This window comes from Apis florea, unplaced genomic scaffold (assembly GCF_048593485.1).
Source record: "Apis florea isolate Af1SG1 unplaced genomic scaffold, ASM4859348v1 contig_3326_pilon, whole genome shotgun sequence".
In the NCBI taxonomy this organism is placed as follows: Eukaryota; Metazoa; Arthropoda; class Insecta; order Hymenoptera; family Apidae; genus Apis; species Apis florea.
In genome coordinates this window covers 1,454,355-1,481,541 of record NW_028256739.1, presented here as the reverse complement: position 1 = coordinate 1,481,541, position 27,187 = coordinate 1,454,355, and the positions used below count along the sequence as shown (strand labels likewise).

The following is a 27,187-nucleotide window of genomic DNA, read 5'->3' as shown; positions in this document are numbered from 1 at the left end:
ACTTTATATATACACGGTGCGATTAATTCGTACACCTCTTATTTCTCTCCCCACGGTATTTGTCGAGCAATCGCTTCGAGCGAGATTCGTATACATATACATATATATCGTACACACGCTCTGCTCATATAATTACATTGTGGCGGGTACGAATTTAAGAAACGGCCGTCCAACAATCCCCTCGTCGTGCGCAACTTCGAATCGCTGCTCTTCCTTCATTGCTTACAATGAAGTCACGTGTCGAATTCAATGTGAAAACGTTGCGTTGCCGCTTCGTTCGCCGCCTCGACTCGAAATAATAAATTTAGCGAAAGCGCCCTCAATGATACGCGCGGACAGACAAGCGTGCCCTTCGAGGGCATGGAAACATTTGTTCATCGGCCGCGAGGAGGATCGTAAATTCGAAAATTACAAGGTTCGTTCGCTTCTTACAGGATCGAATCCGGCTTCGCTCCTGAGGGAAGATAAAACGGAGGGGAGAAGAACGGATAATCGAAAGGAGAACACGTGTGGAATCTCGTTGTTGAGAATGATTCTCGATTAATTTTTTCGCGTTAAAATTAATTATAATAAAATATCTTTCTTCTTCTCAAAATTCACGTAAAGAGATCGATCACGATGACCCTTCTTTTCTTTAATTGTTTCACGTTTCATTTTCGAGTAGATTAGTCGCATTAAGTGAGAGATATGTAACGTTATTATATTTGGACGTTCCATTATTTCGCTTCACTAGTGTTTACCACCTAGTTACTCGATATCTAAATAAGCAGATTTTCTTCACTTTCGTCCTTTTTTTCTTTTCTCGATAATCGATACCACTTTTTGTCATGTCCACTTTTTTGTAAATCGAAGCCCCGGCCATAACACTTTTGCCGCGCGGAACGAAAGGGTAATCTTGGTAAAATTACAGCCTGGGTGCATCCGCCGGTGCATCCGACTCGCTTTTAATTACCTAATTTCTCTTTAGGAAAGGTCTGCCTTTATTTGGCGTTCCATTAAGGGCGGTTCGTATCCGTTATACGCGTTTTACACGAGGAGGAATGGTCGACGACGTGCTTTCTAGACTCGCGCTCGACGAGGCTCATTCAACGATGGAGTCGGTGCTACATCAAAAGGTCCGTGGCAACGGAATAAATATATGCAAGACTCCTCTTCTAGACTCGCTTCTAGCGTCTTCCACACATATACATACGCCATCTATTCGACGCGAGCAGATGGATGAATAACGACAAAGAGTGGCAAATTGATGTTACAACGGATCGAAAGCGCCTCGGTGATTTATCCCGTCGTAAAAATCCTGCTTGTGCAAATATTCTTTCTCGCGGTAGCAGCCATCGCTCGTGGACGAGGGACACTGAAATCCTGACAAATATTTATATGCACGCGTAAACCGCGCTTAAATTAAAAATTAAAAAGTATTATAGCCGGCCACGATTCTCTGGCTCAACTTTGTTGCGATCCCAGCTATTATTCATCTTTAGATGCGCGCAGCTTGTACGTGTGTGCACGATCGTGTAACACGAGAGAACATCTGTGGAAGGTTAAAGTGATTTTCTCGAGGGGCAATCGCGAGCTCATCCTCTGTAAATCCGCTCCTTCGACTAATTGATAAAATGACGAGGTGATTGTGATGAAATTGCCAGATCTTCTTTCGTTTTCTTTCGACCAATGTTAGTTTTAATTCTCTTTTTTAATAATTTTCCAATTTATATTTTGTTTTTTATGCGTTTTTAGATTAGGCTTTCCAGACAGTGTGATAAATTTAAGGATTATCGTTTAAGGATATTTGAATAATTTTTTATTCAATTTCTAATACAGTAATGGGACAAAATCATTCTTTCATCGATCTACAATTAACCAATCATTCTTGCAATAAAAATAGATTCCAATATAATTCGTTCCTCCAGATTTTGAGAAAAGATCGATTCGATTGTCGCTTAAGCAAGTTATTTCATCCACGCGGCCTTGAACGAGAATTGCAAAGATCCACGTGATGGTTGACACCCGATCGTGCGAGCCTGTAATAATAAAAGCGCGAGATGTAGCGTTGATGTACGGGCCGCAATTAAAAGAGTAATTATCACGTTCAATTTTTCTTTTCAACGTGGAAGAAACAAGAAGAAAGAAATTACAGCCGGCTTATCTGATCCATCCTCGTTGCCTTTCTCGACACGATAATGGAAGATGAACCGTGCGTCCTACTTTTTCACCGCTGGAACACTGGAACAAGCAATCCACCCACGATATCCGAGCCAGTGGAAAGAGATCTCCGCGAGATCTTGATCGTCCCGATTATTAGTTCGCAAGCTCATCCGTTCGATTACATTGCACGAAGGAGAATACAGAAGGAAAGCATCACTGTTTGATTTATTTTTCCGCTTGGAGGGGAAAGAAGAAGGAAGGAAGTGGAGGAAAATATCGAAGGAATCGTTTCACGGAACGAAGCAATCACTTTCTTCGATAAGACGAAGGCATCCTTTGGGAAACGGGCGTAGCAAACGACGTAAGGAATGCATTTAAATCGCTCCATTGCGAGGAGGAGAGGCGAATAAACGGCTTCTTTCCGAAACTGGAAAGTGATCGTATCGACGAGATACGATAGGCAAACTTGTTGAAGTTCGTTTTCAAATTACGTTTACAAAGAATCGTTGGAAATAGATGGATGATTGTCGATATAATTTCTATCTTATTCGAATGATATTCGTGGAAGATAGAGTTGATAAAATGGGATGGTAAATGGACTTTCTCTCGGCACGCGCGACAGAAATTGGTAAAGGAAGGAAAGGATCGTTGAACGATCTTGGAATCGATCTATCGATAGATCTGGATGGTCAGTTTGGAGGGACCTGCGGTTAACAGGAGAGCTAACATGACTGACGTCGCCTTAATGAGATCCGTCACAATGCAAAGACACGGTGCCGATGACTCACACTGCAGGAAGTCTGCCCAGCGCGAGCCGAGACCGGATGTCTCTTTAAAATTGGCACGAGGTGAAACGAAGTCAGTGACATTGCCTTCTTTCCTCACAATTTCCCCACCGATCGTCAATTTTCCTTTATCTTAAAGTGATTAATAAAATTCTGGCGTATACAAAATATATATCTCTTTCTAGTTTTAAAGTGGGAATAAATAATATTTAAAAAAAAAAAAAAAAAAAAAAGTAATAAATATTATTCACATTCTCTGATTTATTCAGTTAAATCTCCAAATTTGTAATATTTCAAAGTCAAAAAAAAAAAAATAATGATTAATTTTCGCCAAGTAGATTAATTCGTTTCGTCGATGAATCACACGCTGAAACGAATTCATTCTCTCCACCACCACATCACTCCTCGGCCTTCATTCATTCCAACTGGTGTATTGGAATCATAAAAGTTTATCGTATCTCGTTTTGAAGTCTGCAGACGTATCGATCGATTTTATTTCCTTAGCTCTATCCTTATCCGTAAAAAAAGAGCACGAACGTATATTATACGCGAGACAAGAAAAGTTGCATGTGTCGATGATGAATCACGCTCGAAGGAAGGAAGTTTTTTTTTCTCTCTCTCTCTCTCTCTCCTCCCTTCTTAAAATTTTTCCGATTCTTTTTCCTCGGCCGATCTAGACAAAGTGGTACAAGGTGAAACGATCACAATCGAGCAAAGAGGGAGGGGAAAAAAAAAAAAAAAAAAAAAAAAAAAAAAACGGTAACGAAACAATTTTAACCGGCGGAGATCGCGTGTCTATCCGCCATATTCATCTACATTTCTAACGATCAATCGCGGGAGAGGAGAGAAAAAGTTCTCGCCTGTTCTCAAGATCGTCACGATAATAAATTATGATGGACGGTCTGCTAATTGAATACTGAGAAAGTTACATTATTGTTCCATTAACAACACCTGCGTATTCCTCGCCACGTTTAAAATTTTTTTCCCTTTTTTCCTTTTTTTTTTTCTCGACATCCAACGAAATGTGCGAATCCACTTATGATTCCGCATAAATCGTTCACGCCAATTAATCTTCCTAGATATTAATTTTATTTTTTTGGCATGTATACGATAAAGTTTCTGGCAAAATTCCTTTTTTTTTTTTTTTTTTTCGTTTGATTTATCGAGCAACAACAAAGTTGAATAACAAATTGCTATTATGCAAAATTATTCTTCGATAAATTTGGTTCAATTTTACGGCTGGCAATTCGAAATTATTATGCATATTATTTCAATCTTACATGTTGCCGTAACGTATCTCGATATAATAATGTTTGGTTGAGAAAAAAAAAAGCGACATTTCCTTAAAATAATAAAACAAATTCACTTTATTCGATTCAAATTTTATCCATTCTCCTCCCGATATTGATTTCAAAATTTTAATAACAATTTAAATTTGACTTTTCCTCCTTTCGATCAAGAAAACAGCTAACAAAAATTTATTCAGCTAACAGATTTGATTATTTTACTTAAATAATAAATAATAAAACTCTCCTCTCTAAAATTGCACGAGAAAAGAATTCTCCTCTCCGTGATGATATCGATTATTCGGTGAAAAGGGCATTCGACCATTGCATTCCGCGTTTCGAAAAGTTTACAAGAACGACGAATCCCCGAGTGACCTCTCAATTCGGTGAAAAAGAGGTAAAATATCCGCGGACGAGTTCCACGCTCGGTCCAATTTCTTCGGGGGCGGCGCAAACTGCAACACTATATTAGAGGAATTGTCTGGATCGAGCGCGCCTTGGAGCGTTGCCAAAGGCGGGAGATTACTTCGTTGATTCCTTCCGGGCCCCACAATTCGATGCGGCCGTAATTGCCGGGCTTCCGTGCCAAATTTACAGCCGTCCCGTTTTCACCGAAAAGATCTAGACATTTTAGAACGTGTACCTTGGCACATTGCTCGTACACCGATATAATATTCAACCCGTGGATAGCTATTTTCTCCTTCGTTTCGTGTCGTTGTTTGCATCGACGAGTTGGTGAGAATTTTTCAAGAGAATAGAAGAATAATATCTTTTATGGAACGAAAGAAAGAAATAAATAAATTGTTCCATCTTCTGTAATAATTCAACGATGTTATCGGTTTTAACTTGACTTTTCTCAGTGATATCTCGGTGATTTGGAATAATTCGTAAGAATTCATTTATACATGAAAATTAAGATTTTTGAGCAACCTTCGTTACTCCTTTTGGAGATGTAACTTTTTAAAGAATTGTTTTTCTTTTATCAATTATTGATGAAGGAAACTCAATATCTCTTTTTTAAAAACATTGGCCTTCCAATGTAATCTTGAATTTAAACCGAGAGAAAGGCGGAAATAAATTGAGAAAGAAATTCGCAATGAACGCGAGGCTAATTGAATTTTAACTCACACGAAAACAAATTTATTGCGCAAGAAAGAAACCAAGACAAAATATTCCTCTCTTCTCCTTCGAGAGCGAAATAGTTTTGAAATTAATTATTTCTCCAACAAAGTTTTCAGTTTCGGGGAAAACAATTTTTTTCGCGTCTTTGCGCAGATGTAATCATGGCCCCTCCGCACATAATTCTTCCCAGAAACCTTTCGAGGGTGTGTACACCCCTGCTCCCACGTGGATTTCTGCGGACGGGATTCCTTCACTGGCCTGCTGATGACCAAAGGGAGAATAGAGGGGAGGACGTAAATCAATTAGGCGGACGACGTGCTGGTTGTTGATACAATAAAGAGAAACGTGACGTTGCCTTATGGGAAGGCAGGAAATGAGTAACGAGAACGAGAAGGGTGAATCGAAACGTGTCGTGTTGAAAATTAACGTTTCCTTTCGTACGTATTATTCTTCGTGCCTCGCTCGCTCAAATCATTTTCTCCCCGTTAACGCAAACATTTCATTCGACCGATCGTTTTCATCCCGAGACGAACATTCTTTCTCTTCACTTTTCAAAACTTAAACGAAATATTTATTTTAACCTGTAAAAGTTATCCTAATTACGAAAGATGGAGCGTAATCGAAGAAAGTTTTTTAGTCTAACTAAACGCGAAGAAAATCCGCACTATTTAATCTTCAATTCTTCTTTTCGTTCAGAATCAATTCCCTCGAAGTTGTCTCGTATTTTCAGCAAACACTCTACGCAAGCGCAGTTATTTCAAGGGTTTGCAGCGGCGCTAATTGAGGGAAACGATAAGCATAAGTCGAAACGCATCGCGGTCCCCGAGAAAGACCTTTTACAAATCGATTCGCGATATTTAATTGATTTGAAGAGGCGCTAATTGGCGAGCCGTCGATCCGTGTTTAAACGGTAAAGTTATTCCTCGAAGCAGGAGTAATGTAAGTAAAGTGTTGGCCCAACGCGGCCGTCCATCCGCGGTATCGATAGTATGCACAGCACTCGAGTTTACGCGAAAGTTTCGCGAAACGAGGATAACGGTACCACGAAGTACTCGACGAGTGTTATCGTTCCTCCACGTAATCGTAGATAAGAGTTTATCGTGGGGGGAAACGGGTAGTTATAGACAAAGTTATAATTCTCGAAAACGAGAAAATAGATCGATCTAAACCTCTCCGTGCGTAGATTCGCGGCAAAATCGATCATCTGTAACTTCGGTTCTTTCTTTCTGAATTCTTCTGAAACAGCTCGAGGAATTCAAAAGTGGCTATTTTATCACTTTTATGTGTCGCAGAAAGTAATATTTATTCGATAAGCATTCGATTTTTAAGTCGACGATGAACCAATAATTGAAAATGTAGTAGATCATCTGTTCTTTCCTTCTGAATTTCTTCGATCGGTGAAACAACTCGAGGAATTCAAAAGTGGCTATTTCATCATTTTATGTATCGCAGAGAATAATATTTGTTCGATTTTTACGAAGTCGACGATGAGCCAATAATTGAAAACGTAGTAGCGATACGTAGTACAAATATATATTAGAAATACATGATCCATGATCCATCAATCTATATTTATTATCGTATCGCTGATAGAGTTAAGATTGTCTTATTTCATTTTCTTGTTAATATTAAAAGAATTTTTCACGCACTATAATTGGATATTTTATATCATAATGTTATAAAGATAACTGTATATTATAACAAATTGAATAACCCGAAAGGAAAAAACAATTTCTCAAACACAACTAAAGAACCCACTTCCTCGCCATGGCACACTTTTCGATTTATTATTATACAATTCCATTAACTAAAAATACTACCGTACTAAAGATAAAGTAATACGTATTTTTAACCCATCTATTATCTAATCAAAAAAAGGCAATATCCCAAACGAAAATCCATATATATCTTGACAAAAACTCTCTGCTCGAAATAGATAAAAAAATCTTGACTTTACGCCACGTATTTTATTCAACATTAAACTGACGCTTCATTCGTTTCCTGTTTTCCAGTCCCCGTGATGCCACCGCCGCCGATTGTTTGGAATCGTTAGCAACGGGCCCCGAAAAATGGCCTCGATCTTGGGAGACGGGACGGACCCGGGGGGCTCGGGGCCCTCCCGATGCCTGTTGCTCTTGCAAAGGTCCCTCGCGATCCAGCTGACCAGGGGCCCGCCTCCGCAGGTCCTCAACGCCAGCCAACGCGAGAGTCCCAAGGAGCATCCAGCCGACGAGATGTGGATGTACGATAAAGGTTACAATTTGTTTCAGGTGAGTATTATCCCGAGTATTACACGCATTCCTTTTCGCATCCTTAGCGACTCTACGTTTATTCTTTGCCACGATTCTACTTTCGTACCCCTTTTATGGGATATGAACGGTATTTACGACTTCGAGAAGGGGTAATCTGATTGGACGATGGCGACGTTCGGTTGCATCGGTTGATTTGTTCGATTGAAATTTGTTTCTGGGAACACGGTCAGATAACTGATGACAATGTGCTTAAGTTCATATTACAGGGAATTGTGATATCGTTAAAAAGATTGCATTATTAATTAATTATTTGCCCTGTAAATTTTTAATGTATCAGAGGAACGGAAAGATTCTTTTCTTAAAAGAATCTTACTTCTCGATGCCTTGATCGATTAAATTAAAAAAGCAGGAGGAGCAAAAGAGTGTCTTGTTGGACGAGACTGTACCACGTACGATAAAACGATGTACCTCTTCCAAACTAGTCGCCGGCCTTTTTTACAACTCAGCATTCCCGAAGCGAAGATTGGCGTTGATTGGATGCACCGTTATGCCGGAATGAGACAATATGAATTACGAGCAATTTCGCGAGCCAACTTTAACAGAGGGAGGGGGAGGGGAGGAGGCCCCCACAGGCAAAAGAGTTAAGTGGCGGATGTTCTATGGTCTTCTTGTCAACTATTCGACGCGTCATAATCCTACCTTTCCATATTTCTTTTTTCCACAGCACTGGGTTTACACGCCGCATTGAACGTGACAAAACCACTCCAACACTTCTCTCTCTCTCTCTCTCTCTCTCTCATCTTTCATTCCTTTTCGTAAAAACAATTCGTCGAATCGACGCGCGGATAGATGGTTTTTATCGATCGGAATCTCTCCTCTCTTCTCCTCTTCTCTGTTCAGGGGTTGTTCACGCTTGCAGGAAAAGGGAATCGAATTGGGACCACGCCTTTGCACGAGAGAAGAGCGCTCTTCGGTTCTTCAATGAGCGGTCTCGTCGGGGGTGGAGTGCCCCTCGAAGGGAACGTTAACCACGGCCTCCTCGTAGCTGTTGAAAATAGCGGCGATAACAGTCGAGATTCGTTCGATGCACGACAATGATATCTTTGTGTCGGCTTTGACTTCCTGTTGTGACTACCTCACCCTTGCGCAAGAAACTTCCTTTCAAACAGGATTCTTTTATTAACACCTGCTGCTTTCGATGGTTGCAGAGTCGTTTAAACAAAAGTCTTAAGAATTTTTTTTCAAAACGGTTCGAGAAACTTCGATTCGAAAGTGAGAGTTTTAAGGAATATTGGAAAAGAATATGATTAAACTTATACTTATCGAATTCGACGCTTTCATTTTCTAAATATTGTAATCGAGAAAATTCAGAATAATTCGAATCTTATTTTTCGTGTGGAATGAATCATCAATAATCAATGGACAGGTATCGATCCGATTAAAACCTTTTATCTTTTTCAAAGGTTTTCGAGGATTCCTTTTTTTTTTTTTTTTTTTTTTACAAGATCAGAGGAGAAGTTAAGATATTGAAGATCAAAGGAGAAGATGTCATCAGGATCTTTTAGGATGAAAACTTGTTAAATTGATAAATTGACGGTAGGCAGATGTTCGAGGCATACTTAGAGGAAGAGGAAGGATCGATCGTCAAAGGGCGAACGATAATAACATCGGCAACCCTCCTCTCTTGTTTTGCATATCGCCGCACGATCGCACCCCAATGAAAGCTTCCTTCCCCTCTTCCCTTAAACGCTGAACCAAAAAAAGTGTCGCATGAATAAGCGTGTTTACCTCGATCTAGCGCAAGTCTTTACCACACACGATGAACCAGATAGATGATTATAAGCCAATCTCTGTTATAGTTTTGGATAAATTGTTTTTTTTTTTTTTCGTATTAATTCAATTAACTATATTGATATAATTGGAGCAGGAGGATTCGAGAAATTCTACAAATTATGTTATAAATGTTAATTTAATGAAATGGAATATATATATTTGGAATATATAATTGTGCAATTAAGTTATAAAAGTGTTAAACTATTTCTATAGAATTTTTTAATGAAATGAAAAACATATTAAGTAATGATGCATCATTAAAATAATTCGCGTAGTGAATTGTTTCTTTTTACAAAATTGCCAATAATATCATATTTAAACTAAATTAACTATGAAAAATCTATTGGCAAGATGAGTACCATTGTTTAATCACTCGAAAAGATGAAAGTTTCCAAAAGTTCGGATAAAATGAGTCAAAGCTATTAAAATGGAAAAATTAATCGCATTTCTCACGCTTCGATCCTGATTGCAAAGCGTAAAAATAATTTGAACGCCACAAGTAGATCGACCCGATGAAGAAACCGGGTGTGAAACCGTGTCGTGCACGGTCTCGATAAGGGAAACGTAATCTTAAGGTGAATTGGATCAACGCACTATAATTGTCAGGCTAATTAGAGCCGCGCTCGAAATTGCTACATTTACAGTCGGCGTTATCGTTTCACAATAACGTTTACCGGCATATTTATCGCCATCGTTAATTATTGTTCGCCGTGACTCACTGTTCCATCGAGATATTATCGACGTATGTACAAAACGATCCAACTGCTGTTCGCCGCTTGAAAAGATTCCATCTCGCGCTGCCCACGTGTGCACCTGCTGTTCGAATATTATTATCCCGCAAAACTCGGGGGGGGGGGATAGATTTAGATAAACATCGGATTCTGTACTCTCGTAAATTTCTCCCAATTCCATCACAAACCTTCTAAATCAAACAATTACACGCGGTAATTGGCTACCATCGATCCAGATGATCGCTCTCCTCTCTCTCCCCCCCGATCTCGGCCAATTATTAAGACATTACCGGTATTAAAATCGCTTAGAAATCGTTTAAAAATAAAGGGGTATTGTAATTAGCAATATCTGTGAAATGATCGGATATGTGAAATTAAACCTGTCCCGGCGAGCCGAGTGAAAGCGCAACGTGCATTAAGCGCACGATCGATTTTGCTATAGTGCGACAAACTGTGTGCGGATGGATATCTGGAAGCAAGCGTTTTTAAGGAAATACGAGAGAATCTTTGCACCCGAGGCCTCTTTTTCCAACTCCACACGATTTCCTCCATCAGTTCGGTAATAATTTCTTGGCTAAGTTAAAATGATTTCACGCGCGAATTAACGCATAAAACTTTTATGCGTTTTATAATATTTTATGTATCTTTACGTATAAAAACAGAAAATTTGTTGAATATTAAAAATCTATATTTTGTGCAATATTTTAACAATAAAGTGATGCATCCTCGGTTTGTCAAGACAAGTATCACAATGAAATGCCGTTAAAATAGAAATTCCATTTCTATTTTTATCGCTATTTTCCTTCTCTCTATCAATTTCTTAACGAATAGAAATAATTTCGTTATTCAATAACGAAAACTCGAACTCATTAATAATATTTCTATCGCCACGACTGTCGAATTCGAACCAACGTCGAAAATGTAGTTCTATTCGCGCTTTAATTTCAGATAAAAAAATCTAATTTGATAATATGTTATTTTATACTCTATAAAATATACGTAAAGAGCTTAGAAATCTATTTATGAAGCGATAATTAAAAAAATCAAATATAATATCAATAAATAACAATTCCTTGAATAGAGAAACAAGATATTTTGAGATTAAGACGAGATTACGAACGAAGATAAATATTTCGCGACTTTTCATCACGAATAAAAATCTCTTCCATCGTGGAAGAGAAAAGTCAACTTCTCGAACCTTCAGTGATCTAGAGGCTAACAAGGGGTGAAGAGTTTACAGAGGGTGGCCGTAATCAAGCCAACCTTGGCGATCGATGTCAAGGCAAACTTTATCGAAGCCTTTATAGATAAAAATCTTCCACCATGAAATTCTATCTCATGACATTTAACTAAACAATTCTTCTTTTGTATCGAATAGAAAAATGACGCAATTGGCAAAAGAAAATCATATAAAAATTATAAAATCAACGCTACACGATCAAATCAAATTTCAAATTTTTAGAAACAAAAACGTAAATATCCACACGAAATTTACGTACATTGGATGAATCTCGAAAGAAAGAAAAAAAAAAGAAATACTGAAAATTATACTATCATTTTATCGGGAAGATATTCCATTCTATCCGATTCCTTCCAAGTCTCTCTTATTTTCTATTATTTAGTCCTCTCCGTTCTCTCCCCTTCCACATTAAATAAGACATTCTATTCTATACCCGATACGACAAGAACAATGTCGTAACACGTAACCACGATAAGAGTCACATCTCGAGAGACAATGTTCTCCCGTTTGATTATAAACACGTTGAATCTCGTAGATGCATAAACAACGTACTCCATTACACACAGGGAAGGAAGGAAGGAAGGGAGTGAAACCTTGGTTCGTTTTATTGCGGATATTATGCCAGGAACACGCATATTTGCGATACGTTTTCCGCTTGAACGTGAAACACGATCTTGAGGCGGGCACACATACACACACACATACACACACCACACGGTAACGCGCAATCCCAGCCCTGGATGCAACCTAGAGGAATCGTGTTACCTCTGGTACCACCGTAACCGGAAATGGATTGTAAATAGGAGTAAAACCACCGGATTAATATAAACATCACGACGGAAGGATCGAGAAAGTGTGTTCGAGTTGGAAAAAATGAATTTCCTCTAGACTTTAAATTCACAGGATTTCGAATAAATTCTCGTGCAGCACAAGTGGAATAATTTATCGTTAAACTATTCACAATGAATACGATTATTTTATATTCCGTGACTTTCTATTAAAATCGTGAAAAAAGTGTTTTAATAAAATTAATCAGAATTGATTAAGCTTCTAAGTTGCATCCAGTTAAACGATTCGAATTAAATTATCCTCTCGTTCTTTAGAACGAATCAAACCAAACGTTGAACGACTCGATATTGAATCAAGCTATGGATTTTTCGATACGCTTAACACTTTGACTTAACGTCTGTATACGCAATATTTATACAGACTAACGATAAAAATATCGACCGACGAAAAGAAATTTCTAAAAACCGTTAGCTTCCACGCGAGTCAACGATAAAAACCCTACTCTATCGATCTATGCAAATTTTGTATCCCACGCGGATGTACAATATCAAGTGGGCATAACTCGCTGATAAACACCCGTATACTCGTGCAACACCTCGATTGTTTATGCACTCGAGCGACATCCGGTTAACGGTCGGCTCGGTCGAAAATTAATGCCAGGAACAGGATAACGCCGTGAAATTCGGACAGATAGACGATCCACGCCATCGTTTGATGCCTACGTTTACGTAAGCGTTGCGCAACAGTATACCGCATACCGCATTATACATGCAAGACGCGCGTAGATCACATTCCACGTGTGCCTCGCATCCGAAATACGGGTAGAGGTCTACTATCCCGAGACTAACCTCTAACAATTCGAATATTCGTGAAAATTGTATTAACCGGCAATTGTATTTACACGTGTAGTCGAGAAGTTGGTGATCTCGCCGTGATCAAGTTGGTAGCACTTGGGATCGGGTTTCCTCGAACCGTTGCGACAGGTGGAGCTCGATACTACGACGGTCGTCTCTGTAGAAACATTATTTTCACGAGTGTTGGCCAGTTTTTTAACGCCAAATATATTCAATTAGTCTAACCCTTTGCACTCGCCATTTTATATTTCATCATTACATTAGTTACGTTAGTAGTAAATATATGTATAATTGCATTCCAGGGATCTTCTTAAATACGAGCGCAAAGGGTTAAATTCGAAGTGGGATCGAATTAATTTCTCGAGAAATATCATCTTTGTTATATCATCCATCTTCCATCTTCGAAAAAAGGATCACAATTGTTTCAAAATCGGAGAAGTATCCTGTTTAACGCGATAAGACGATAATTTGGTGGGGAAGGGGCCTCGTTAGGCAGTTGCTGGACACTATCCTGAAAATAGTGTTCTCTCCGGTGCAACCGGTGGAGCAAGTATCGAGAAACGCGTGTACGACTTGGCCTGGTGGTGTTCGATCGCGCGCGCGCACGTGCACGATCTTTTGCTCTCAGGGGTTTGTATAAGCGGCGAGTCGTAAAGATGCAATGCACACGCGGCCGAGTTCCTCGTTTCCGCGCGGAGCGTTCGCAAAGCGCCGTGAAATATGCATAAAGATAAGGGACGTCCTCCTCGAGCGAGCACCGCTCCTCCTTCGGCCGAGCGAAACGCCTCGATTACACCGGCCGTGGACCACGGAGGCCCCAGGCGATTTAGGATCGCTGCTGATACGCGCTAGCTACGGTGCTGCCCTCTCTCTCTCTCTTTCTTTCTCCACCGTTCTGGTGTCAGTTTGAGCAACAATGCCTCTCGCGAACAATACAATGGGCCGCATATATCTCGGCCAAGTTTTGCGCAAGCTTGTTGCCTCGGGAGGAAGATGGAGGAATGCGACGCGCGGTAAATCTCGATCCGTGTATACGTCTCTTTAATTCGAGAAAAGAGAGGGGGTGGATAAGTGGAATAATGGTATACATCCCTTTTGGAAGGACACTTTATTTTACGCCAAAATTTATCCTAACTCTCGATTTCTTGGATCATGATAAGCAAGAAGTTCGACCTCCTGTCGTTTACATTTGAGTCAGTACTCGTAGTTTTTGCCTCAAATTTCTTATCACTCTTCTTTCTCACCCAGAATTGTTGCGGGAAAATGGGATCGTTGATGGAAGTTGTAGACCCGATATAAACTCATAGGGAATAAATCCCTCATAGCGAATAATAAGATAAGAATTTCGAATATTCGACACTTATATTGTAACTATGCGTACAAGATTGGATAATAGAATAATTAATAACGAGATAAAAATAAGGATAAAAGAAATGCGTAAAGAGATGCGTAAAACGAGATATCATAATACTTCCCGAACCCCGTAACGGATCTCAAAGAAATGCAAATGAACGTGTTCCTTTCGTATTACCGTTATTATCGTCTGGTCGTGTTGATTCAGAGCTGCAACCGATCACTGCTCGTAGATCTGGAGACGTGCACGTCGATGAGGATTTTGGTTCCGCGTAAAACGGTCCACTGTTCCCTAATTTGCATAAGTGGCGAGTTGCATAAGTAGCATAGGACCATAAAAGGGACACTTTGGAGTCTAGCTCGTCCACGCGGCGATTCTAATTAGGATCTAATTTCCTGGATCGGTTCGAAAGGAGGGAAAGATTTTTCAAGTTGGATCTGTCGTTAAATGACCGTTATTACGATACGTTGATCACGTTACCTTGAAGATGGCCGATGCAGCAATCGAGCGGACACTTTCCATCCGCATGGCGATTTCTGCCAGCGCCGCAAAAACACTGTGCTTTGTGCCGGCCTTCTCCGCCCATAACCGCAATGTAACCAAGGATACCGGTTCGTTACATTCACTTCTTTAGAATCTCGCCGGAGTCCAGACTCCAGGATATATATTTGATTACAAACATTTCCCGTGGAACATTTGGAGCAAGACGACGAAGTAATTATTCTTCTTTGTTACAAAAGAATCTTCCCTCTTGGAGTTGGATTGGATTAGTGGACCTTTTTACAAACGATTGCATTTTTAATTCTTCTTTTTTACGACCTGGCATTCTTCGTTCACCTTATTTAGAACAAGACTCTCCAGACGATCTGAATTTTCGTCGTTCTCTACGATCTATTTATTCACCGAGAGTAATTGGCTTTTAAAAGCTGAAACCGTGAAAATAACCGTTTGCACGAAATGTGAAATTTCACTCATATAACAAAGCGTTAAGTCTTTTCGAATCCTCGGATTTTCCTTTTCTTTCTTTCTTTTTTTTTTTTATTCCTTTTACGCAAACTCTGTCATTCTTTACGATCGTCGTTTTCGACAAGGATGAAATAAGATTAACTAGAATTTCATGAGGATACCCGGTTGCAATCGATCCCGAACCACAAGCACGTATAAATATCGCACTTATCGAAAGATACATCTGAGAGGAATATCGTAAAATCGTGGAACGTTTCTATATAGGCGAAAACGCGGTGAAAAATGATGGAGAAGGAAGGCTTTATATCGCCCGGAAAATCGTTCCTTTTTATTGCATTTCACTTCACGCCAACTTTTTCCTCCGACCGATTAGAAGACCGTGAAGACCTGTGTTTTAAGAGCCGCAAGAAAGCGAAATAAACCGGGTAAACAGACGAGACGAGTTTTAAACAGAACTTTCGAACGCGTCTCCATCCCTCCCACCAGACGCCGCGTACACCTGTCCCTTTCTATCGGACGAACAGGGACGGGGTTCGATTAAGAACGGCCAGGGGGATAGATAGATAATTGCCAGCAAATTTCTTCATCAAACATACAATTTCCAAGCGCATTAATCAAATCGCGCGATCGCTTCTTAATATGCCGTTCAGCCTATCCCGGCTTCCGATCGACTATGTACAAACGAGTCTCACGTGCATCGACTTCGTATCTAATCTTACCGTTACAACGCGAGCACGACGATAAACGAAAGAGGAGGAAAGGGAGGAAAAGGTGGCTCCACGATTAAACATATTAATTTAAGAAAAAGGAGGCGGTTGTGGTCCGGTTCTAGTCTTCCCAACGATTAAGATTGCCACCCCGTGGCGGTGTAATGCATCATTCTGTCGAACGATCTTGTGGAAACGTAACTAACTTCTGTAAACTCGCGTTAATGCCAAGTGTTCGAGCAATTGTTGGTGGAGCGTTAAAAAATGTATACGTGATGATGGTTTCTCTGGAAAGGTATTTTTATAAAATATGGTGTATTTTCGAAACAGATGAAAGATTGATAAGATGAGGAAATCGTTGTTAAGAATAGGATGGCTGTTTATAAATGTAAATTAGATTGCATCGATTAATAATAATTTTAATATGGTTGGAATAATTGTGAGAGAATGATCATGACGATCTTCACGATTTTTAATTATAAAATTAAACTTATCGTTATCGAAATTATTTATTTTTTTCGGCAAAATAAGAAGACATTCTATGAGATACGATTATCGAAAGGAAATTTTCACTTGCTTCTTCTCGTCTCTATCTCGTAGCTGTTGACGTAAATCAATATGGCCGTGGACAGACGCGACTTTTATCTCTCAGCGCAAGAACTTGTTTATCCGCGGGATGCCCATTCACCTTTCAGCCAGTGTCTTCCTTTATTTGTTTGCCAATTTAATTGTGTAAAAATTAAGTAATCCCTGTTCCCCGCTGAACGTGCGTGCCTTTCCATCCCTCTGAATTCTGATCCCCCAGTTTTACGTGTTTACGATGACATAAAACAACCAGGATTATCGCCAATCCCATTGGCGTCTCCCATCGCAAAATATATTCACGATCGACACGTCGGATTATAGCAAGTTGCTTAATTTAGAAATCAAATTTTTTTCTTAAACAATATTGGTTTAAATTTTAAGAAAGAACATTTGTTTATACACACGATATTTAGGAAATAAAATTATAAATAATTTTAAAATCTTGTTAATAAAATTATTGTCGGTTTAAATTTAAGGAAAGATAGTTAATTTACGTTATAACATTCAGGGAGGTAATTCTGGCAGATGTTAAACGAACAATCGATCGAGATTCTTTTCATTTCAGTTTCAAATTCTTTCTCCGCGAATTCACCAATTTAAATTTAAAGATTCAGAGATTATACGTTATATAAAAATGTTAGAATCCAATGTTGAAAAGGATGAGAAATAAGAGGAGAACGGGGATTAAGCTCCCATTTTGTAAATTTATTAAGCAACTCTGGTTGATAAAGCGATAACGGTGGAAGATCGACGCCAATGTCGGGTACGTAGTTACACCCGGTTAGGTACCCCCTCGATCCGCATTGCGTTCGCGGTATTAGCATATAAATTATGTTATCGTGATTTATGTTAGCGAACCGCGTGCGTGCCCACGCAGGCATTGGAGGGAAGCAGGACTATTGATTAAAATTCGACACCGATCAGATCTGAAAGTGTATCCAACCGACACACAGAGCAGAATATCTCGATTTTCCATCGACTTTCCAACGATTTCAAGGAAAAGACCGGCTCTCCTTGAAAGGATCTAGAAAGGAACACTTTCGTCACAGTTTATCAAATTTTAGTTTCTCTTGTCATCGTTCGAACGAACGGATAATTGATCGGCTCGATCGACAATCTGTGTCAAGTGTAAAGCACAAGTAATCTAAAATCTAAAACTTGGATATATAACCATAACTTCCTTCTTTTTCTTCTTCTTCTTCTTCTTCTTACGAGATAATGAAAAGAACTTACACTTTCACCGTTTTACGCTAATCTCTCGATTGAAATAATCCTGTATCTTTTTAAAGAAAGTGTAACATTCTAAATTTTTCAAAATTGAAACAACTTACTTTTTTGCTATAATCGTTTCCTTTCTATTATCCACCCTTCGTTACGCAGGGCATTCAACTAACGATCACAAACAGGATCCCCAACGGAACGCAAAAGTGGCCATTGTCAAATCTATAATCGGACGTCTGTTTCTTTCGGCTCGTCGCGAATTCATACGGCCTTTCGTAACCGAGCCTCTAAAAGGATAAGCATGCTCGCGAGAGCATGGCTAGCACATTGCATAATAATTAGTGGGCAGCCAACGACCGTATATACCCTGTACAGTGAATTGCCGCAAGTTCATTGCCGGCGAAGAAATAGCAATATAAACGTAACGTGCAACAGGAACAGCGAGCCGATTAGCAACGCTATTGCAAGAGCCCTCAACCTCTCCCCACGTCCCTCCTTTCTTTTTTTCCACTCCTCGTGTATGTTTCGAGGTGTGTGTATACACGGTGTTCCAACCTGAATCGGGTAAAAAACTTAACGGATCATTTTTCCAGAAAAAAAATAAAACAAACTTTGCCCGCAAATTGAATGCAAAGATGCTCTCGAATGCTTGTCGTGTAATAGAAGGGGGTATAGGAAGGGGAAGTTTAGAGGTTTAATTCGACGGAAAATTAAATTGCTATGGTAATTTGTAAAATGACATTCGAGCAATATATAATTTTTAAATTGACTTGAAATAAGATCGAAAATTAAGATGACGAGCTGTCGTTAAATGAAAAAGATGAGATTGAATATTATTCAAAAAATGTACGTATATTGAACAAATTGATCTCTAATTCTTATAATGAAAATCGTTTAAAAAGAATAGTATTATTCTCTTGAAAGTATAGAATAATTCATCCAAGACAAAAATCTGCATTTAATTAATAATACCCTAAAAATTTCCCTACTCTTTGCTCTATTTGCTCTATTTGACGATAATTCCATGCAGTACTCGTTTTCCTCTTATTTCGTTCGAACACCCCGTATATCGCAGTTGCTGCGTTCCTTCGTACTTTTTGTTCCTTTTCCCTTTTTGCCGGGTGTTATCGTATGTAATGGCTGCTTGACGAGAACAATGATCGAATTTACGTACTGTTTACACGGTCCCCGACTGTTTTCTTCATTCCCAGACGTATGCATTTTTCCATCGCGACGAATTTATGCGACACGGACCCTGCTCTTGAGAATTAATTCTTTTCCGCATAGCTCGTGCTTAGAACGATTTGTCGGAAGGATCTCTCACGATTACGCTGTAAAAACCGATTGTTAACAGCGATGGGAATTTAACAGTGATGGTAGCTTTAAAAAACGTGAGAAAAATCGGAGAAAATGTAATAAATAAAGTGAAAAAAAAAATTGTATAAAAATCGGATAAATAATTAATATTAGAAGTCTAATTTTTTTTTTTTTTTTTACAAAAGAATTGAAAATTTGTAAAAGAAAAATCGAATCAAATTGTTCCAACTCTGAAAAAACTGTGTTTCTTCTGCCACGAAGTCGAAGAACAATGAGGTGTTAAGGGATTAATCGCGTTCACTCGAAGAAAGCGATGACGCGCGTCGCAATACAGCGTAAAAAGAAACAAAATAATATCCTTAGCAAAGAAATCGCTTTCTTTCTTCGTGTGCAACCGACCGAAGAAAAATGGAGTTTCTGAATTTTAAGTGTCGTCGAGGCGCCATCGATTGTTCTCGCAGACAATGAATGAATTTAAACGAGATTATAGTTTTTCAATCGAAATTTATTTAAATATAAAAATAATATTTTCAAAGATCGACGAAATCTGAATTTAGAAATTTTCCAACTATATCTAAAAGTGATTTTAAAATTTTATTAGAATAAATTGATTCTAAAAATAGAAAGGAAAGATATTAACTTTCTATTACAGATACTAACTAATTTATTGGTTATTAAATGTACACATTATTTGCACGTTTCTTCATCATTGTCCGGGGACAATTATCTTCGTTGGGAAGAGGTCTCGTTACGAGGGAAAGAATCGAATGCGGTTCGTTCCCCAGAGGCACGAGGCATGAATCGTCGACGAGAGGAGGAAGGTTTGACGTAATCAAAAAAGTTTCACCTGCCGAAAGAACGGAGGAGATTAAACGGTATCCCGTGGGACCGGTCGAAACTGCATCGAGAAATTGCGTTATCCGCATGTCTTCGTACCTTGAGGACACCTTGACACGGATAAATCCGTTAAATCACGGTGTTAAGTAATATGTTAATAAAATGTGAAATGCTCTACCTTTGATCTTTACAGCGTGATTATCGCCAAGATCGAATTGCTGATGCTTCTCTCGGGTTTTTTAACCTTTCCATTCGGAATACTGACGTTGTAATGATTTAATAAGCGTTATAAAAATTTTATATATAGAATCCTTGCTATAGAATTTTTCGAAATAAATAATTTGCCTGGAGGAGCAAGTATTAAATTCTACCATGTGTTTCGGACATAATAAACATAGAAAAGAAAGGCAAGTTATTTTAAAACGATTATTCATACAATTGGAATCATATGTACGAAAACTGTGCAAACACGATAAAAATAATTAACAAAGGAATAAAATTAATCTACGTGAAGGTACTTCGAAAGTGGACTCACTTGGAAACTCGCTTGAAAGAATATTTCCCGTTTCTGAGATGAACACCGATATCTTGCCAACCTGAAAGTTTCTGGAGCTTGACAATCCGAGTAAATTACTTATTCCGGTTTCCATTTTAATAATGCAAATGCGAAGGAAGGAACTCACATTAATTAAGCCCCTCTACTACACATGCATGTAAATAAAGATAGACATTTTTGTAAGTTGAACACGGGATATACAGATGGATAATTTTTAACATGCTTATTTTAATAAGTGGAAGTAAATTTAATTAAATTATACATTAATTCAATATATTTTATTAAATTTTTCTACGTAGTGCGCCGATTTAATGCACAATTCTAATGCTGGAAGGCGCGAATAATCTACATAATCTGTCGTTTGGATTTATTATTATTATTTTTTTTTGGTAAAATATCATTATCACAAATAAAAATCTTTACCTAAAAAACTAAAAATTACATTAAGATTACCCTAACTGTGAAATTACCCGTGATACAAAATTTATCTCTACTTGTCGTAGATTTGAAACTTGCAGCCATTTTAACGGAAGATACTTTTTTTTATTTTTCGACACACGCGTGAAACGGTTTTCCAGTTACGAATTGGATGTTGTTAGCAAAAAGTCACGCCTCGAGAGCACAAGTGCCATTACGCTCGATACACGGTGCGATTATTCGTGACGTTTTGGGGAGAAGAACGCTTTCAATCGGGGCTCGAAGTGAAAAATGTCCTGTCAGGTGCAGCGAGCCGATCCCTAACCGAGGGTCCTTTAGCACAGTCTGCGTTACAGAGGACGAGGACATGACAAAAAAAAAAAAAAAACGCTAGGGTAAAACGTTTTGACTGTATTCCGTGTGCTAAAGTGGTCGTGAGATCGATATCGTTAAAATTAAAAATAGACGAGAGAACAAAATGCTAAGCTTTAAGTGCCATATAATAAATGATCAATATTAGGCAAAAAATACTTTATGCAAATTCAATTTAAGCGAGTTATGAATGAATTTATGTATGAAAAGGATGAAGAATAATTTTATTTCGTACTTGAAACTTTAGTGAAAAAGAATTTCGTTAAAGAATTCGTATTTAAGATAAGATCCTTTCAATAATTTCACTATTACTTGACTATTATTTTTGTCCAATATAACTTTCCAAACGAAATTGTAGCAAAACTTGAGTTTTTATAGTTAAATTGTGAAAATTTCAAAAATCTACTTTAAAAAAAAATATATAAAATATATAAAGTAGATACGACATGCTAGAATATTTTAAGAATGAAAATTGAGATTTTTTTATCATCTTTGCGAGATGATTTTTGCGACTGTCCAATTTATGATAAATTACAATTTATCAATTACGAGGAAACTATATAGAATTAAATTATATCTTCATCGTGGCAGAATTATACGTCAAACCGTGTCGTTAAACCAGATCGCAAATAAAATTTAAACAAGGTTGCAACTCGTGAAAGTGCATTAAAATCAAAAAGTATATTTGATTAATGTTTATGAAAGTGCAAAGGAAATAGATAAGCGACGACAAACATGTTTCAATTTGCCGATAACTGGGAAGAAACGTATTCTTGCTACGAATCAATCAAAAAGGGCAATAACCGTGTTCACGATAGAGAAACAACATCATTTTCCGTTCTTATCCTAATCGTTCTTCCCGAAAAAAAAAAAAGGAATCTTTCTCAGCTATTCTCGAACGAGTACCACGTATCATATATAATACATTGCATAAGGAAATACCAACTTTCTATTACGATTGTAGAATCCTCCGCCTAAAACTCCTATTTACATAAACACGTTGGAGAACAAGTTAATATAATCAGTTTATGCATGTAACGGAACTCGATTCGATTTTTAACAGGAGTTCTTATTTATCATACAATAATTTAAATTTTTCATTCACAAACTCATTTAATTCTGCTTATTAGCATGTCCAATTATTCATTTGCAAGATTTCGATCACACAAATGGACTTCCTATAATATAAACTCGAATAATAACACCGAAAACTGGATGATTTAACGCTGGCACGCGACTCCTCCCGTCTCGAATCGAGATGAACATCGACGAAGAGCTTGCAATGCAGCCGCACGAAGACCGCAATGAATCATAGAGAATCGAGCAATCGATTCGCGCACACTTCTGTCTAATTTCATGGGGTTTGTCGTGGGGGAGAACGAAATTCGAGGAGAGGCGAGCAGGCGGAAGGAAAAGGGCAATAGACGATGAAAATCCTGCGGGGGCCATTCGTCTATGGTCATTGTCTGCCCCATTCGACCCCATCATGGCTTGCGCCCGTCCATACACGAGTTGTAACTACCAAGAAGGGAAACTGCGAGGGTGGCACAGTTTCGTCGACCCCCCTTGGCAATAAACACTTAACCGCACGATCGTATTTTATCTAGAGGACGAATCCTAAGATTCTATCTTTCGTAATTTGGATTATGTTATATCCCACGTTGACGATCCTTGTAATCGACAATTTGTGAAAAATTGTTTCGTATGTTACGAAATGCGACCAATTTTTAGAACGAGATAATAAAATTCTTTTCAATCTAGACGTAAATGAAACGTTCCTGAAACGTTTTCTGGTAAATAAGAAGAAAATTTCGTATGTTACGCGGGGAAGAAATGTGATCAATTTTTAGAGCGAGATAATAAAATTCTTCTCAATCTAGACGTAGCAATTGAAACGTAAATGAAACGTAAAATGTTTTCTGGTTCGTTTCAGAGTTTCTTGGAGGCGAACTCGAAATGCTGGTGGAACGCAGCCCTGGTGGACGCAACCCGGCAACTCAGGTACAAGGGCCACGTGTCACCCGGCGTGCTGATGGTCGGCGGACCACCCTGTGCCCTCGAGGTGTTGAGGGCAGCCTGGGCTAGGAACGTCCTGCGACCACCGGCCGATCACGCGATAACTTGCCTCGGTAAGTACCTCTTCTCCCCTCCTCATTTACACGAGAAAGTGGTTACTCCTGAGAATATTCCATTTCCACGCGTTATATATCTCGAATGGAACGACTCGAATCGGGAGGATCAGCGACGCGCGTCGATTGGTATCGGAGAGGAGGACTCTGCTCAGGCAGAGAGAAACGCGGTTGTACATCTCGTGTCGTTTAAGGGAGGCGGATGATAATGCAAATTGGACGTGGCGTTAAGCTGGCCCGACGGCTCGAGGAGGGCAGCGTATCTCACCGGCTTTATCTTTACGCGGCCGTGGTTCCCGCATTATCGCCACCCGAGTTCGAGTTTCCAAACGAGTCGAGCTTCCACGCTCTTACGCGCTACCACGTGCTACCTAAGCATTGTTACCTGTCGTCGTTCCGCACACGTGTCGACGCTGAACACCTCCCTGCTCGGGAACTCGTTTCAACGACACCGACCGCTTGTATCACTTGTCGGCCGTGCGGCACCACACCTTTCCGCCGTCTTATATTCGTCGATTCCTTTTTTCCCTACTTTCTTCTCTTTCCTCCCTCCCCTTTCGTTCCACGCGCCACCACCATCGCCATTTTCGCGCACCCCCCCCCCCTCTCCCCTGTATACACCTACGCGCATACCGAACGTATGCTAATGCGTGTAAGCCGGAACGCGCATTGGCGTAACGGCGCAATTAATGAAAGCGGACGAGAGAGAAACGTTCTGAGAGTCGGCCGATCTGAACCTGCACCTGGATCCGTTCAATTCACGGGTTTTTTCAACCACTGCCACCTATTCGATCGATGATAATAATAGCGATGATAATAATGATAATCCCAACCCCTTTCTAGAATTCGCATGGAAATACTCGGCTTGGAGAACTTGGTTGGTAAAGTGCAGCGTGTAGTTATTCGAAAAATACGGTGTTGAAATACGGCTCGATGAAATCCAAGCCTGTCGCGAAGGTAACGAGTTATCCGATTTCTCGTACGCCGCTTCTTTATCGAGAGGAGATTTCGAGAGCTTTATCAGCGAGATTTTGCCCGGCTGATAAACGTCTATGCCCGCGCCTATGCGCAAACGCGGGGCGATTCGCTGGTTCAGCGATGTCTTCTCGGTGAAAAAACCGAGGAAGGAAAAAAAGTCAACGATAGCCTGCTATGTTCTACATCGTTTATCCGGCTGGATTATATAGAGCATCATCCCGCTGGTTACGGCCGCTTTCCTTATACGCTCTCGCTTTTCTTCTTCCTTTATATTCCAGCCTCCCTTTCCCCTTCACGGCTTCCTCGTTTCCCTCCCGCTTTTTTTCCTTTTCTTTCTTTCTTTCTTTCCTTCCTTCTTTCCCGCAGGCCAGCTTCTATATACGAGTTTAGACGCTTGTACGCACCTACACACACGGCTATCTCGCTCGTATCGGGCTTATGCTAATGTATATGCATTCCAACATGCTCGGACACGGGCATATAATTAATGATACCTTGTTCCCGCGATTAATTTTTTTGTTTTTTTCTTCTTCTTCTTTTTTTTTTTTCTCAGCGAAGGATTTAGAAAATTATTCGCGTTTGTACATTGTGTTCTCGGCCTGTTGTTCGCCTGCGACGAATATTATCTATTATATCAGCGGGTTCTAACATTCTATTTCGATCGATTTGATTGTATTAAGTTGTTTTTGATAAATGCTTTCGGTTTATTCATCAATCGCGATTTCGGTGGTCGCGACGTAAGAGAGATATACGATTGTTTCGTTCTGGGATAATTCTGGCTTTCTTCTTGGCTTTCTAAAAACACGCGTTAAACAAGCGTTCGAGAAGGAATCGATTCTTTGAACGATATAAGAATTATTTTGAAATAATAATGAAAGTTTTCGAAAGATGAAACAATCTAAAATATAAATATTTTTAATCGATAATAATTCTAAAAGGAAATTAAACGTGATGTGATACGATCGAAATCGAAATTAATCTCACATCGAGATCGTTCATTCGCGAATTTCTCTCGCGATTTCAATTTTCGTTCGAAAACTATCGACTCGATTATCTTTAAAGAATTATTCTAAATCTTTAAATGGAGAAATTTATCAGAAAAGGTAATCTGGAAAAGGCCGCCGAGCAACGCGGTTTTATTATCGCGGTTAGTTAAAGAAACACTGCGACGATAATGCAAATGAATTGTAGCGTGAAGTTTCCGCCTTATTCTCCAAGAAGATTCGTGCCAACGGCAGCGTGTGAGTGCTTAAATCGCGGAGTTACTTTATCTCGCGTGCCTTATCTTTACGCGGCTACGGTTCTCGCTTTATCGATACCAGTTTACGTGAGCAGCGGATAGATGAACCTGCCTTTGCAACAGGGACACAATATATTAGCAATCCGTTCGAAAGAGAGGAAATTGCTTTCTGATATTTCTATCCACCGGTTAATGGTTAACGATTGCACGCAGTAAATTAAAAGCCTCTTCCGTTTCTAATTCTTTTTTCTTTATGATTTTTTACGATTTCAATGATTTTCCGGTGTGAAATAAAATTACAACTCGGTTAAATTTAAAGATCTCTCTATAAACATAACAAATCTATCAACAGAAAGGTAACAATATTTTATCTTAACTACAAAATATTTCAATATCTCTCGCCAGTGATGAAAAGCAGTGCTGCCATCTGACCACCGCAACGATAATATTATCGTTACATTTGTAACATTCGTGAAAGTCAGGAATACGGTGTTATTTTCGTTTTAGAAATCACAAATCATTAATCAATCAATGAGCAAAAAGCAATATCATCGACAGATCGCTACGTATTTGATTCCATCGATGAGAGTATCACTCTTTCACCTATCATTTTCTTCGGTCTAACAGTTTCTTCGCTGCTCCAAAAACAACATTCCCCGTCGCGAATAGCACGTGCTCACATTCATACGAGATTTTTTCCCCTTCTCCTCTCTCCTATATACCACCCTGTCTGCATTCTTTTCACCCTCTTTCGCATAATTTTTTACACTTCGTCCTCTCGTATCTACACGCCTACGCGGCATACCAGTCTTATGTTAATGCACACGGTCATATACATGCTCAATGGCGTAGGAACTCGGTTAATATTATCCCTATGTCGCGTGTGATTATCCCTTATTTTTACGAGGCTGTGAATGAAAATTATGTTACCCACTCCGCTTCCTTATTCCGTCCACGCTCTTTCTCAAGACCGATTTAAATTTCTCCGAATTCTTCGCTCGAAAATTAAGAGGATTCTTCGTTTGGAGGGCCGCCAACGGCGCAATCGAGCAAATCTTTCGGACGATCAAACGCGTATCTGGAGGGCACTGGCCGCTCATGCGAGAAATTCAAAAGGGCCTCGAGGAGCTCGAGGGTGGATACAGTAACTCACGAAGCGGTATTTGAATTGATATTTTACGCAAGGAAATTCGCGCTAACTTGAAAATAATCGATTTCAATGCGAAGAATAATGGATATATGTATATATTTGAAAAAGTGAAATCAATGATAAAAGTTTCAGAGCGTTTCCTTGCTAAAAATCTTAATCTTAAACTATTTTAGAAAAATCCAAATTACAAAGTTATTTATCAAATTAAATCGATTGGTTTCTACCCTTTCAAAATGACATCCTTCCAAAAACTCGAATCCGACAGATCCACCATATTTGTTACTACGAGAATTTCATTTCCATCGAAACACTTTCACAGAGAGC

The 27,187-nt window shown here is 39.2% G+C and overlaps 1 protein-coding gene across 3 annotated transcripts in view; it reads left to right on the top strand.

Moving 5' to 3' along the window:
* The window catches only part of knockout (Stork-head domain-containing protein knockout), a 112,161-nt gene that overhangs the window by 48,438 nt on the left and 36,536 nt on the right, over nucleotides 1-27,187 (top strand). For all 3 annotated transcript variants that reach the window (XM_003698352.4, XM_012493245.3, XM_086911623.1), the window contains exons 2-3: nucleotides 7,348-7,605; nucleotides 23,300-23,495. In XM_003698352.4, coding sequence (XP_003698400.1) covers nucleotides 7,405-7,605; nucleotides 23,300-23,495 — 397 coding nt within the window. In that variant the 5' untranslated portion in view covers nucleotides 7,348-7,404. The remainder of the gene's footprint in view (nucleotides 1-7,347; nucleotides 7,606-23,299; nucleotides 23,496-27,187) is intronic.